The sequence below is a fragment of the Narcine bancroftii genome, chromosome 4 (assembly GCF_036971445.1).
Source record: "Narcine bancroftii isolate sNarBan1 chromosome 4, sNarBan1.hap1, whole genome shotgun sequence".
NCBI classification, from domain to species: domain Eukaryota; kingdom Metazoa; phylum Chordata; class Chondrichthyes; order Torpediniformes; family Narcinidae; genus Narcine; species Narcine bancroftii.
In genome coordinates, this window is record NC_091472.1 from 221,429,327 (window position 1) to 221,443,662 (window position 14,336).

At 38.2% G+C, this 14,336-nt stretch overlaps 1 protein-coding gene and 1 long non-coding RNA gene across 3 annotated transcripts in view; one reads left to right on the forward strand and one right to left on the reverse strand.

The window, feature by feature from the left end:
• The window catches only part of LOC138761607 (uncharacterized), a 113,649-nt gene extending 102,962 nt beyond the window's left edge, over window positions 1–10,687 (forward strand). Inside the window, exon 4 of the long non-coding RNA XR_011356391.1 lies at window positions 10,237–10,687. This is a non-coding gene — a long non-coding RNA (uncharacterized lncRNA). The remainder of the gene's footprint in view (window positions 1–10,236) is intronic.
• The window catches only part of nop58 (NOP58 ribonucleoprotein homolog (yeast)), a 44,776-nt gene continuing 40,948 nt past the window's right edge, over window positions 10,509–14,336 (reverse strand). For both annotated transcript variants that reach the window (XM_069933998.1, XM_069933997.1), the window contains exons 13-15: window positions 14,093–14,226; window positions 11,464–11,582; window positions 10,509–10,802 (exon numbers count right to left, since the gene is read on the reverse strand). In XM_069933998.1, the coding sequence (XP_069790099.1) occupies window positions 10,752–10,802; window positions 11,464–11,582; window positions 14,093–14,226 (304 nt within the window). In that variant the 3' untranslated portion in view covers window positions 10,509–10,751. The remainder of the gene's footprint in view (window positions 10,803–11,463; window positions 11,583–14,092; window positions 14,227–14,336) is intronic.

A 14,336-nucleotide genomic window follows, 5' to 3' on the forward strand; every position in this document is an offset into this window, starting at 1 on the left:
CGTTGTCTCCGCTCCATCCTCAACATCCATTGGAGCGCTTTCATCCCTAACGTCGAAGTACTCGAGATGGCAGAGGTTGACAGCATCGAGTCCACGCTGCTGAAGATCCAGCTGTGCTGGGTGGGTCACGTCTCCAGAATGGAGGACCATCGCCTTCCCAAGATCGTGTTATATGGCGAGCTCTCCACTGGCCACCGTGACAGAGGTGCACCAAAGAAAAGGTACAAGGACTGCCTGAAGAAATCTCTTGGTGCCTGCCACATTGACCACCGCCAGTGGGCTGATATCGCCTCAAACCGTGCATCTTGGCGCCTCACAGTTTGGCGGGCAGCAACCTCCTTTGAAGAAGACCACAGAGCCCACCTCACTGATAAAAGGCAAAGGAGGAAAAACCCAACACCCAACCCCAACCAACCATTTTTCCCCTGCAGCCGCTGCAACCGTGTCTGCCTGTCCCGCATCGGACTTGTCAGCCACAAACGAGCCTGCAGCTGACGTGGACTTTTACCCCCCCAAGGCAAAGAAAAAAAATGATGGTAAGCAGAGGGAGTGGCGTGGCTCTGTGGGTAAGGAATAACATTAAATCATTTGAAAGAGGTGATTTAGGATCTGAAGATAGAGAATCATTGTGGGTTAAGAAATGGCAAGGGTAGAAAGACACTGTTCATAGTATATATGGACCTCCAAGAACTAGCAGGGTTGTGGACAATAAATTACAACATAGAAAAGGCATGTCAGAAGGGCAATGTTATGTTCATCACAGGGGATTTTAATAAGTAAGTGGATTAGGAAAGCTAAGTTGGGGCTGAATCTCAAAAGAGAGAATGTGTAGAAATCCTACGAGATGGCTGTTCAGGGCAACATGTTGATAAGCCTATGAGGGGATCCACTGTACTGGATTGGGTGTTGTGTAATGCACCTGAGGTGATTAGAGAGCTTAGAGAAAAGGAACCATTAGCGGCAGTGATCACAATATGAGTGAGATCAATTTGAGATTTAACAAGGAGAAACTAAAGTCAGATGTGTTGATATTCCAATGGAGTAAAGGGAATTACAGTGGCATGGTAGAGGAACTGGCCAAAGGGGTCATGGGTAGGGAAGATGGCAGAGCATCAATGGATGGAGTTTCTGCAATGGGGAAGGTGCTAGATAAATAGAAGCCAAACAAGAGGAAGTATTCAAATGGAAAAATGTGACAACTGTGGCTGACAAGAAAAGTCGAAGCCAACGTAAAAGCAAAAGAGAGGCATTCAAGGAAATGAAAATTAGTGAGTAGAAGATTGGGAAGTTTTTAAAAACTTGTAGAAGGTAACTAAAGAATTCATAATGCAGAAACTGAATTTTCAATGACATGTTGCACTTCAATTTTGTATGCTTGAAGTATGATTTTTTAAAAATGACAGGAAATTACAAAAATTTTGGTTATATTTAAAAAATGGCATGTTATTGTAAAGGTGATATTTGTGATCAGCAACCCAAAATCCATAAAATACACCCAGTGTTCAGGAAGCAAAATCTTCATTGTCCTGTGTAATATGCTAAATGTTTTTTGCAACTTGTAATTGTATCTGCTTCTAACGTTTCCCCTGGTAGTTTGTTCCAGGTACTGGTTTTGAGTGAAAAAGTTGCCCCTTTTAAATCTCTCCTCTCTCACTTTAAACATCTACCCTGGGAAATTGACTGTGAATATTTACTTTATCTATACCTCATGATTTTATAAACTTTTCTGTAGACTACATCAATTCCAATGTGATATTTGATTTGTTCGAACAGAGATCCAATATTACAGCATGAATGATGAAGAAGAGTTGATGTGTTAACATAGCCTTGAAATTCATCATTAAGAAAATGGTAATATAGGACCAGTGTAACACACATAGGCAGTATAGTCAAATGCCCACATTGGTGCACGAAAGAGAAGAGCAAAGCAAATTTTTCTTAAGCCCTTTTCACCCCACTAAATTTGCTATTCTGTGTCCTGGGATAGGAATGGGGGTTTGGCTTTTCACACTTGACCACTCCTAACTGGGACACTGAACACTTTCACACTTGCAAAGGGGTTAGAACTGTTCTACCTTCTACTGGTGACGTCTTGACGCAATGAGCAATGGTGGAGCTGCCCTAAATCCTGATCAATGTATTATATGATCTTATATTTCAACATAATTAAACATGCCTAAACATAACATAATTAAGCTTTATGTACAGCACAGTATAAGCCCTTCAGCCCCATTGTTGTTGTGCCAACCTATACAAATCTTTCTAAGGGACCATGGGAAAGTGCTAGCAAAGTGGACAATTTTTAAACAGCTTGGGAAAGTTAGTTGTGGCTTGAATGCAAAATTTATACAGTGTGGGAAAGTTGGTAGTGCTATCATATACAATTTATATAGCATGGGAAAGTTGGTAGTGCAATCGTGTACATTTTATAAATACCGTGGGGGAAAAAGTGATAGAGGATTTTCCCTCCCAGAATTCTATGCAGATAGGAGAGTAGAAGAGAAGGAAATTATTGCTGTTTTGCATGAATCTGGCATGTTTTGTGTTTTATCAATCTGGTTCATTACTTCCAGGAGAGGAGGAATTAATAAGTCTTTAAATGTTTTATAGAATTCTATAGGGAGTCCATCCTCTCCTGGCATTTTATTGTTCGGTAGTTTTTTTTAATATCTCCTGTATTTCTTCTATTTCAAATGATTTTATTAATTTATTTTGCTCCTCTGTTTGCAATTTCGATAGTTCAATTTTAGTTAGAAATTCATCTATTTTGTCTTCTTTCCCTTCGTTTTCAGTTTGATATTGTTGCTCGTAGAATTCCCTGAAGTTTTTGTTGATCTCCATTGGGTTATATGTAATTTGTTTGTCCTTTTTCCTTGATGCCAATACCGTTCTTTTAGTTTGTTCTGTCTTAAGCTGCCACGCTGGTATTTTGTGCGTTTTTTCTCCTAGCTCATAATACTTCTGTTTTGTCTTCATTATGTTCTTCTCCACCTTATGTTTGTAGTGTTTCATATTTTATTTTTTTGTCTGCCAATTCTCTTCTTTTAGTTGTATCTTCCTTTATTGCTAATTCTTTTTCTGTATTTGTTATTTCCCTTTCCAACTGTTCTATTTCCCGATTGTAGTCCTTCTTCATCTTAGTTACATAACTTATTATCTGCCGTCTGATGAATGCTTTCATTGCGTCCCATAGTATAAACTTATCATTCACTGATTCCATATTTATTTCAAAGTACATTTTAATTTGTCGCTCAATTAATTATCTAAAATCCTGTCTTTTAAGTAGCATGGAGTTTAATCTCCATCTATACATTCTCGGTGGGATGTCCTCCAGCTCTATTGCCAATAACAGGGGTGAGTGATCCGATAACAATCTAGCTTTATATTCCGTTTTCCTAACTCTCCCTTGAATGTGGGCTGATAACAAGAATAGGTCTATCCTTGAGTATGTTTTATGTTTACCCGAATAATATGAATATTCCTTTTCCTTTGGGTGTTGTTTCCTCCAAAAGTTGCATTTCCTGCATCGATTTAATTATAAATTTGGTTACTTTGATCTTTCTGTTAGTCTTTTTTCCCGTTTTATCCATCTTTGAGTCAAAATTAAGGTTAGAATCCCCTCCTATTAGTATATACCCCTGCGTATCTGCGATCTTCAAAAAGTTATCTTGCATAAATTTTTGATCTTCTTTATTAGGTGCGTATACATTGAGTAAATTCCAAAATTCTGAATATAACTGACATTTTATCATTACATACCTCCCTGCTGGATCTATTATTTCCTCCTCTATTTTGATTGGTACATTTTTATTGATTAATATAGCTACTTCTCTGGCTTTTGAATTATATGATGCTGCTGTTACATTGTCCTATCCAATCTCTCTTTAATTTCTTGTGTTCCACTTCAGTTAGATGTGTTTCTTGTACGAATGCTATATCAAATTTTTCTTTCTTCAGAAAATTTAACAGCTTCTTCCTTTTGATTTGGTTATGTATTCCGTTAATATTTAAAGATATATATAGTTCAACATGGCCATTTCATACTTTGTTTACCTTTCCTTTTTTATTTCCTCATCACCACCCCTTCTTATCCATTTCTGTTTTTTTTTAACACATTGTAAGACAACACTTCTAAAACATAAAATATTTCCACTATTCCCATATCTAAAATTCCTTTAACCCCAATAGTCCCTCCCCTCTCTGAGTTGCCCTTTGTCCCTTGTCGGGCAACCACATCTCCCCTCTCCATTTGGATTGCCAACCCATTCGCAAGTGTCAACTGATTTCGCAGTGACTGTTATTTTTCCCCACCCAGCCCCCCAGAAAAGATTTTAATCTTCACATATAACAAAGCTCACTCTCTTAATTCCCTCCTTACTTCCTTTCTTCCTTTTCTTTCCCTTCTTAGTTCTTACTTATACTTTCTTCTTCTTTATATATAGTTTGTTGTCATTTTTGTTCTTGTTACATCTCTTCATCTCTCTGTCTGTTTTATAGGCATTCTGCAAATTCTAGTGCTTTTTCCGGATCTGAGAACAGTTTGCTTTGCTTCCCCGGGATAACTATTTTAAGCACCGCTGGATATTTTAACATAAATTTATAACCTTTTTTCCATAGGGTCGATTTTGCTGCGTTAAACTCCTTCCTCTTCTTCAGGAGTTCAAAACTATGTCTGGGTAGAAAAAAAATTTTTGACCTTTGTATTCCAGTTTTTTTGTCTTCTCTTATTTTTTTCATTGCCTTCTCCAATATATTTTCTCTTGTCGTATATCTCAGGAATTTTACTAGAATGGATCTTGGTTTTTGTTGTGGCTGTGGTTAAGGGGCAAATGCTCTGTGTGCCCTTTCTATTTCTATTCTTTCCTGTAATTCTGGCATTCCTAGGACCCTGGGGATCCATTCTTTTATAAATTCTTTCATATCTTTGCCTTCTTCATCTTCCTTAAGGCCCACTATCTTTATATTGTTTCTCCTATTATAGTTTTCCATTATATCTATCTTCTGAGCTAACAGCTCCTGTGTTTCTTTAACTTTTTTATCAGATTCTTCCAATTTCCTTTTTAAGTCATCTACCTCCATTTCTATGGCTGTTTCTCGTTCTTCCACCTTGTCTACTCTTTTCCCTATTTCTGTCATGATCATCTCTAATCTATTCACTTTTTCTTCTGTACCTTTTATTCTTTTTATTTTTCTAAATTCTCATGTCAGCCATTCTTTTAATGCTTCCATATATTCTTAATCTTCATCTTCATCTTCCATTTCTCTGTGTAGAGCTTGATGTTCTCCCTCCTCTTCTTCTGAGTCCACTACCTGTGTCCTCTACCTCTGTCTCTTCAGATTTTCTTGTTGGGTTGTTTATTTTAGTTTGTTGGGTATTTTTGTTTTTATTATTTTTATTAAAGGTGTCTTGGTGTTGGTCGTCTTCCTCTGGGTTGGTCATCTGCTGTTTCTCTGATTTCCTTTTTTTACTCTCTTCCTTCTTGTTCCCGTTATTTTCTGTTTTCCTGTTGGGAGCCTTGCTGTTGGGTTATTCTTGTCTGTTCAAGCTGCAGAGATCCACTCCTCAGCTGGTCCCCCCTCCTGTCGGTGTTGTTTTTGTTGTGTGCATTGCGCATACGCGGTTGCGCACTTCTGTTTGGCTACGTGAGCCATCTTTGTAGTCCTGCGCTCGGGGTTTCCACTGACCTCAGGGAGCGGGCTTCTCTCTCCACAGCGGACCTCCTCGTACAGGTAAGGCCTTCACCTTTCTCTTCCGACATCTTTCCTTCTTTTCTTCCCGTTGTTTTTGGTTTTTCTTTCTTTGCTACCATTTTCTCTACACCTTTATTTTTAATTTGTTGTGGTTTCTGTGTTTGTGGTTTTGCTTTTTCTTTACTTTTTTTTACTTTTCTGGAGAGGGCTGGTATTTTCTTACCAGTCACTACTCCATCATGTGACTTCCCATTTTTTGCCATAGTTGAATATTCTTCAACTATGTTATCCGTTTTCTTTGAAATTTATTTGGTGTCCAATTTGCATATAAATTCTCCTACCATCTTTTCACCTATTACATCTCGTCCAATTTGTGCCCAGGAGGTTCTCCCCTCAAAGAGTGAGGTGATAAACCTTGCCTAGGTTGCCCAGTAATTTTTGAAATCTGGTAATTTTACCTCCCCCCCAAAACTGAGATTCCACGTCAACTTTTCCATGGAGATTTTAGCCACCCTACCATTCCACAGGAACCTTCTGACACATTTGCCGAGCATCTTAAAGAAACCCTGAGGCAATGAAATGGGTAGACACTGAAAAGATACTGGAGTTTTGGCATCACCTTCATTCTGACAGTTAACTCTGCCCACTAGTGTAATGGGCAGAGTCCTCCATCTATCAAGGTCCTCCTCAATCTTCCAGAGCAAAGGGAGATAATTAAGTTTGTATGTCATGTAAATCTTTTTCTATTTTAACCCCCAAATACTTGATGCGTTCCTGTGGCCATTTTAATTGGACCCCCCCCCCCCCTTTGAATTTGGCTGTAATCTTCATTTGTCAAAGGCATAATTTCACTTTTATCCAAATTTACCTTATACCCCGAGACCTTCCCATAATCTTCCAATGTGGTCTTCAGCCTGGCCAACGACCCTCAGTAAAAAGATTGATATTGTGTTCAACCTGGCCCACTGTGAACTCCTTTGTGTCTGGATCCCGCCAAATTGTTGCTGCCACTGGCTCAATAACAAGTACAAGTATGAACAATGCTGGAGACAATGGACACCCCTGCCTACTGGACCTACACTTTTTTAAATTTTTTTTTATATTTCACACAATAAACCATACTGACCAAAATACATTTTTCTCTTGAATATATAGTGACATTTTCTCCCCTTTCCCCCCTCTCTTCCCTTCCTCCCTCTCCCCCTTCCCATTTATTTAAAGTTCAATCTATAAGATACATTAAATCCGTTAAACAATGTTGTCACTTAATAAAATAAACAATAAATTTTTATCTTTTACTTTTATATACTGAGTCAGTTCATTTCGTTGTCTTCTCCTTCTGTCATTTTAGGTGGTGGAGGTTCATGGTAGGATTTCTCTATTGTATTTCATTTATGGTTCCCATATTTGTTCAAATATTGTGATGTTATTTCTTAAATTATAGGTTATTTTTTTCTAATGGAATACATTTATTCATTTCTATATACCATTGTTGTATTCTCAAGTTGTCTTCTAATTTCCAGGTTGAGAATACATTTTTTTGCTACAGCTAGGGCTATCATAATAAATCTTTTTTGTGCTCCATCCAAATCGAGTCCAAATTCTTTATTTCTTATATTACTTAGGAGGAATATCTCTGGGTTTTTTGGTATATTGCTTTTTGTGATTTTATTTAATATCTGGTTTAGATCTTCCCAAAATTTTTCCACTTTCTCACATGTCCAAATTGCATGTATTGTTGTTCCTGTTTCCTTTTTACAGCGAAAACACCTGTCTGATACTGTTGGGTCCCATTTATTTAACTTTTGGGGCGTGGTGTATAGCCTGTGTAACCAATTGTATTGTATCATGCGTAACCTCGTGTTTATTGTATTTCTCATAGTTCTGGAGCATAGCTTTTCCCATGTTTCATTCTCTATCTTTATGTTTAGATCTTGTTCCCATTTTTGTTTAGGTTTAGTTTGTTTCCTCGTTCTCCTTTTCTTGCAGTTTGATATACATGTTTGTTATAAATTTTTTAATTATCTTCCCAATTTGTCATTTAAATAGGTTTTCAGTTGGTGGTATGCAAACCTTGTATCGTGAGTTTATTATATTTGTCCTTCATTTATTCAAAAGATAATAACTTGTTTCCCAAAAAACAATTTTCTATTCTTTTGATCCCTTTTCTCTCCTATTCTCTGAAGGAAAGGTTATCTATTGTGAAAGGGATTAGTAGATTTAGTGTCAATATTAATTTTGGTAGTTGATAATTTATTTTATTCCTTTCTACGTGAACCTTCTTCCAAATGTTGAGCAGATCGTGTAATACTGGTGAATTCCTACGTTGCACCAATTTTTCATTCCACCTAAGAGTATATGTTCTGATACCTTCTCCCTTATTTTATCTAGCTCTAATCTGGTTTTTCCCTTGTTTGATAAAAATCTGATAGGTATCTTAATTGTGCTGATCTATAATAATTTTTAAAGTTTGGTAGTTGTCAGCCTCCTTGTTTGTACCATTCTGTTAATTTATCTAGTGCTATCCTCGGTTTCCCCCCTTTCCATAAGAATTTCCTTATTATTTTCTTTAGCTCCTTGAAGAATTTCTCTGTTAGGTGAATTGGTAATGACTGAAATAGGTATTGTATCCTTGGGAAGATGTTCATTTTAATACAGTTTATCCTTCCTATCAGTGTTAGAGGTAAGTCTTTCCAGTGCTGTAAGTCGTCTTGTAATTTTTTCATTAATGGCTGATAATTTAGTTTATATAGATGGCCGAGATTATTATTTAGTTGTATACCTAGGTATCAAATTGCTTGTGTTTGCCATCTAAATGGTGATTCTTCCTTAAACTTTGTGAAATCCGCATTATTCATTGGCATTGCTTCACTTTTATTTGCATTGATCTTGTACCCCGATACTTCTCCATATTCCTTCAATTTCTTAATGTAATTCTTTTATTGATAGTTCTGGTTCCGTTAAGTATATTATAATGTCATCTGCAAATAGACTGATTTTATATTCTCCTTTATTTTTATCCCTCATATTTTATTTTTTGTTCTTATCAGTTCTGCTAGTGGTTCCCGCGAACAGTGAGGGAGATAGTGGACATCCCCGCCTTGTTGATCTGCTTAATTTAAATTGGTTTGATATATACCCATTTACTGTCACTTTCACCAATGGTGCCTTATATAATGCTTTAATCCAATTAATATATTTCTCTGGTAGGTTGAATTTTTGTAGTACTTTGAATAAATAATTCCATACTCTGTCAAAGGCTTTCTCTGCGTCTAAAGCAACCACTACTGTTGGAGTTTTGTTTTGCATGGATTAAGTTAATGAATTTACAGATATTGTCCGTTGTTCATCTTTTTTTAATAAATCCAGTTTGGTCCAGTTTTACTATTTTTGGTACACATTCGGCCAATCTGTTTGCTAATAGTTTTGCTATTATCTTATAGTCTGAGTTAAGTAGAGATATTGGTCTATACGATGCTGGTGTTAGTGGATCTTTCCCCATCTTTGGTATTACTGTAATTATTGCTGTTTTGCATGAATCTGATATGTTTTGTGTTTTTTCAATCTGGTTCATTACTTCCAGGAGAAGAGGAATTAATAAGTCTTTGAATGTTTTATAGAATTCTATTGGGAGTCCATCCTCTCCCAGTGTTTTATTGTTTGGTAGTTTTTTTTAATATCTCCTGTATTTCTTCTATTTCAAATGGTTTTATTAATTTATTTTGCTCCTCTGTTTGCAATTTCAATAGTTCAATTTTAGTTAGAAATTCATCTATTTTGTCTTCTTTCCCTCCGTTTTCAGTTTGATATAATTGTTTGTAGAATTCCCTGAAGTTTTCGTTGATCTCCATTGAGTTATATGTAATTTGTTTGTCCTTTTTACATTCCTTCAAGTTAACCTTGCCCCATTTCAGAATTTTCAACCCATGATCTCCCCCTGTTTCTCTCCACAACTGAACTTAATAGAATAGTTGCTGGTCCCCAAAAGCTCATCCACAAACACCCCATCAACTTGACTTTTCCAAGTCGAGATCAAGCATTGCCCCCTCCATATCTCTGGAGGAAACTTTCCTGTATGTGTTTGACCAATTCTACCCCATTTAAATTCCTAGTCAATATTTGGAAAGTTAACCTCTACCATGACAACCTTATTTGACCTACAACTGGAATCTCCTGGCATTTTTGCTCAAATTCCCATTAACTGTAGTACATTCCCAGCAAGGTGATCATGCTTTTCCTGTTCCTCAGCTCTACCCATATTACCTCATTAGCTGACCCACTTGTAATGTCACCTCTGACCTTTGCCATGACATTCTTGTTAACCAATAACACAACACCCCTCCCCTTTTACCCACACCCGTCTTTCCTGAAGCACTTGAACCCTGGAACATTGAACTGCCTGCCCTGTCTCTCTCTTAACTAAGTTTCCGTAATGGCTACCATGCCCCAAGGTCATCTGACTTAGCCAACAAGCTTCTTGCATTAATATAGACATAATTTAAATCAACCATCCTTCCTCATTCTCCCTGTCTTCCTCTGAACCAGGTACTCTGCAATTATTTGACCAAAATAAACTTCAGGAAGGAGTACAAATACCAAGCCTCTGCCTCACTGAAATGCCACAGAAGACAAGTAGCCTACAATAATTCTTTGGTGAAACAGTTGAGTTTCCACAAGACAACAGCTTTACCAGTAGTTTGATCAGCTGTTTAAAAGTATTCCAGGTTGTAAACATATCTGACCAATGATGGATGTGCAATTAGTACCAAGCATACCCTGCTCCAAATGAAAGCTATTTAAGACAACACTTTAACAGCCTGTTTTCAATTACATTTTATATTTTACAAAAAACATGCTATGGGAGGAGCTAAAGCATTATTGAAAATTAAAACTGGTTATAAATGATCAATGATTTTGCAAGGTTTGACAGAAAAGAAAATCAACAGGGACTTTCAATAGAAAATGCTTTTTCACAGCAGTCATAAAAATTCTTATTTAAATAACTAACATCTTCAGATTTTGTTGGAGCCAAAAAAAGCAAAAATCTCATGATCTGAATGTCATTCATCCATCACTTTCTTCTTTTTCTTCTTCTTCTTCTTCTCTGGGGTCTGTAAATGAGAGGAAAATCAAAACCTTTGCCTTTACCATGTTTCACCACAAGAGATGAAACAGATGTCCCAGACATGCATAAGTCAGTGGAAAGAACAAAATATCTCCTCCAAAAAGCTCACTATCTAAAGACTTTTTCTCACACTCCACCCATCACCCTGGACCGTCCCTGATGCACATTCAGTATGTTGTTTCAAGGAGGGTTTTCAAACAAAGATCAGAACCATAAACCATTACCACTTCTCTGATCAATTACACCAAGGCCACCACCAACTAACAAAATACAAATTCAGGGCCTGAAGTTCATGTCTCCTACTACTCTTAGTAAGTTACCTACTCGTTTATACTGTGAGAACTAGAGGATTCTGCAGAAAACAGAACAGCTGCCAGTCACATTTCTATAGGTGATTAAACCTATATTGAGGACTATCAGGCAAGACAGCAGGAGCCTGCAAAGAAGGCAGTGGCCCTGCATCCCCTGAGCCTGTGACGGCGGCGGCAGCATCATCTTCAGTCCGAAGAGCACCCAAGATTGTAACTGGTCACAGTCATTTATGAACCAAATGCCAAATGCAGAAGTGATGGGAATATCAGGCATCAACTTTTGTGGCAGAAGCAGTAATTTTAATACTTCTGGCAGATGTGCCCCAAAGTTCATACCTCTGTGACAAAAGAAGTAGATGGTTCCTCCTCTTGCTTTATTGTTACTTCTTGCATTATTGTTACTTCTTGATTCTTTTCTTTCTTCTTCTTTTTCTTTGGAGGCTGTTCACCCTCATCTACCAGTTAAAAAAATAATCAAAAGCAATTTACTGAAACACATTAGCAATGCTTCAGTTGACTACAATTAACCTGGTAGGAAATGAGATTGTGTGAATGTCAGGGAGGAATGTTGATGTCCAAACCATCAGCAGGGAGTCAGTTTTAGAACAAAAAAGACCAACTCCACACTCACATCCAGAATCAGAAGAGCAGATAAGACCAAAAGTAACCTTGCTGAGGCACATGCAATAAGCCAAGAAATATCCAAGGCATTGCAAGAATGGAACAGCAGTTGCCATGGGGACTTAAACATGCACATAAAATGACCAAATCAAGTTGGTTGAGACAGTTCTGAAGAGGACTTCATAGAATGTGTCTGTGATAGCTTTCTGAAGCATCAGGTTACTGAACCAACAAGGGATTGTGCAATGAGAGACACAAAATTAATGATCTCTTCATTGGAAAGAAGGATCAAAGTATGACTATTTCTCATTCCAATGGATAAAAGAGCGCATTATGACAAAACAAGGGGTGAGGGAGTTGTCCTGAGTAGACCGAGAACACAGGTCACATGGTGAGAGTTAAGGAACAGTGGAAGACTTTCAAATATTTTTTAGCCTGCTCAGCAAAGACAGTAAGGGTGGGGAGAGCCAGCCTTGTATAACCTAGGAAACAACTGAAGGCATCAAATTGAAAGCTCATCCATATGAAGCAGCCAAGAGTGGTGGGAAACTGGAAGATTTGGAAAACATTAAAAAGCAACAACCAGCATGCATGCAAAGAAAGGGAAGGTAGGTAGTGAAAGTAAACTTAAAGCACAGATATTAATAAGTTTTCAGGATTATAAAGGATAAGGATGGTTAGAGTGAATGTAGGTTCCTTGGATGATGAGAAGGAGAAGTTAATATTGGCTAATATGGTAACAACCGAAACTATTTTGTGTTGGTCTTCACAGCAGTAACACGTCAAAGACAGATGTTCTAGATGCGATGGGAAGCGAGGCCTCAATACAATCAACATTACTAGAGAGACAATGCTGAGCAAAAGTCCCCTGGTCCAAATGGATGCATCCCTTTGTACTGAAAGAAATGGTAAAGTTATAGTAGAGACATTAGCAATAATTTACCAAAATTCTGGGTAGGTCCGGACACAACCAGAGTTTAAAGACAGCAAATGTCACCTCATTCAACAAAAAAAGGAGACAAAAGGAAGGTAAATGAAGGCCAGTTAGCTCAGTGTCTGTTCTCAGGGAAACACTCAAATCCATCAACCCATCCTTAAGAAATAGCGTGTCATCTCGATGGAATCAGAGATGCAGCACAGGTCTTGTTTAACCAGAAAAGTTGATAGAGGGGAACACAGATGGATGTTGGGTTTGTGGGATTCCCAAAGTGTGTTTGATGAGGTGCTCCATAAAAATACTAATCTAAAAGACAAGGATGAACAGAGTAGGGGATAACAATTAGGATGGATAGAGAATTGGATAACCGACAGAAGGCAGAGGATTGCAATAAACGGGTGTTTCTTCAGTTGCCAATCAGTGTGAGCAGAGTGCTGCGGGAGTCGGTGCTAGGCCACAATTGTTCATGTACATTTGACAATTTGGGAGAGTGAGTGAAGCATACCCAAGATTTCCGATTTCAGAATTAATTGGAAAAGCAAACACTGCAGAGGATGCCGAGAATATGTAGATGTTGGTTGGTTTAGGTGAGTGGGTGAGGTTCCAGTAGATGGAGTAAGCGTGAGGTCAGTTATTATTTAAATGGTGAAATATTACAGTATGCTGTTGTGCAGAGGGACATGGTCTTGAGCATGAATCAAGAGATTGTAGGTGCAACAGGCAAATGGAATGTTCAAACATAGAACACTTTCGCACAGAACACACCCTTCAGCCCTCAATGTGCCAACCTATATATTCAAAGAAATTGAATCCCTCCCCCCCCCCTAACCTTTTATTGTTGGCCTTCATTGCCAAGGAGATTGAATTCAAGAGCAAGGAGGGTCTGCTGCAACTGTCCAGGGAACTAGCGATGCTGCACCAGCTTGGGACCGACCGAGATGAAGAGGATCTGCTTTTCCTAGAGATGGTGAATTTGTGGAATGCTCTGCCCAGGGAGGCTGCGTCAATTGGACAGATAATTATTCTGCTTTGCAAAAGATGGCTAACAGTTATGGGGATAAGGCCGAAAGGTGGAGTCAAATTCACAGTCAGATCAGCCATAATCTTATTCAGTGGTGGAGCTGGCTCAACAGGATGAATGACCCCACCACCCCCCCCCTCCCCACTCCTATTTCCTCTGTTCTTATGTCATAATGACTGCACATAGTTCCTCAATTGTAAGATCTAACCTGGCAACTTTTCAAGGATTAATTGGATCAGGGAGGAAAGAGAAAACTATAACCTTCTGCAGTAATGGAATGACGACTAATATGCCAATGTCAAAACCTATTGTTCAAACCGGAGACTTGCATCAGAACCACCAGTAAAAGTCAATAGTTAAAAGTTCAGTGTTATCTGGAAACCAACCTCTATCGTGCGACTCTGAAAGCACTCTCTTTTTCTTGGATTTTATTTCTCCTTGGGCTTCATCATCCAATTCCTCAATCTTCGGGACCAAAGGTAGCAAGGAATCCGCAGATGGATCATATGTTTTCACCTCACTGCACAGAAACAGTGCAAATAAGGGTATAATCAAATGTTTTAGCACTGGTTGAGCATCGTGCTTGGCAGACAAGTGGGCCGAGGGGTCTGCTGCTGTGAGGCACGATGT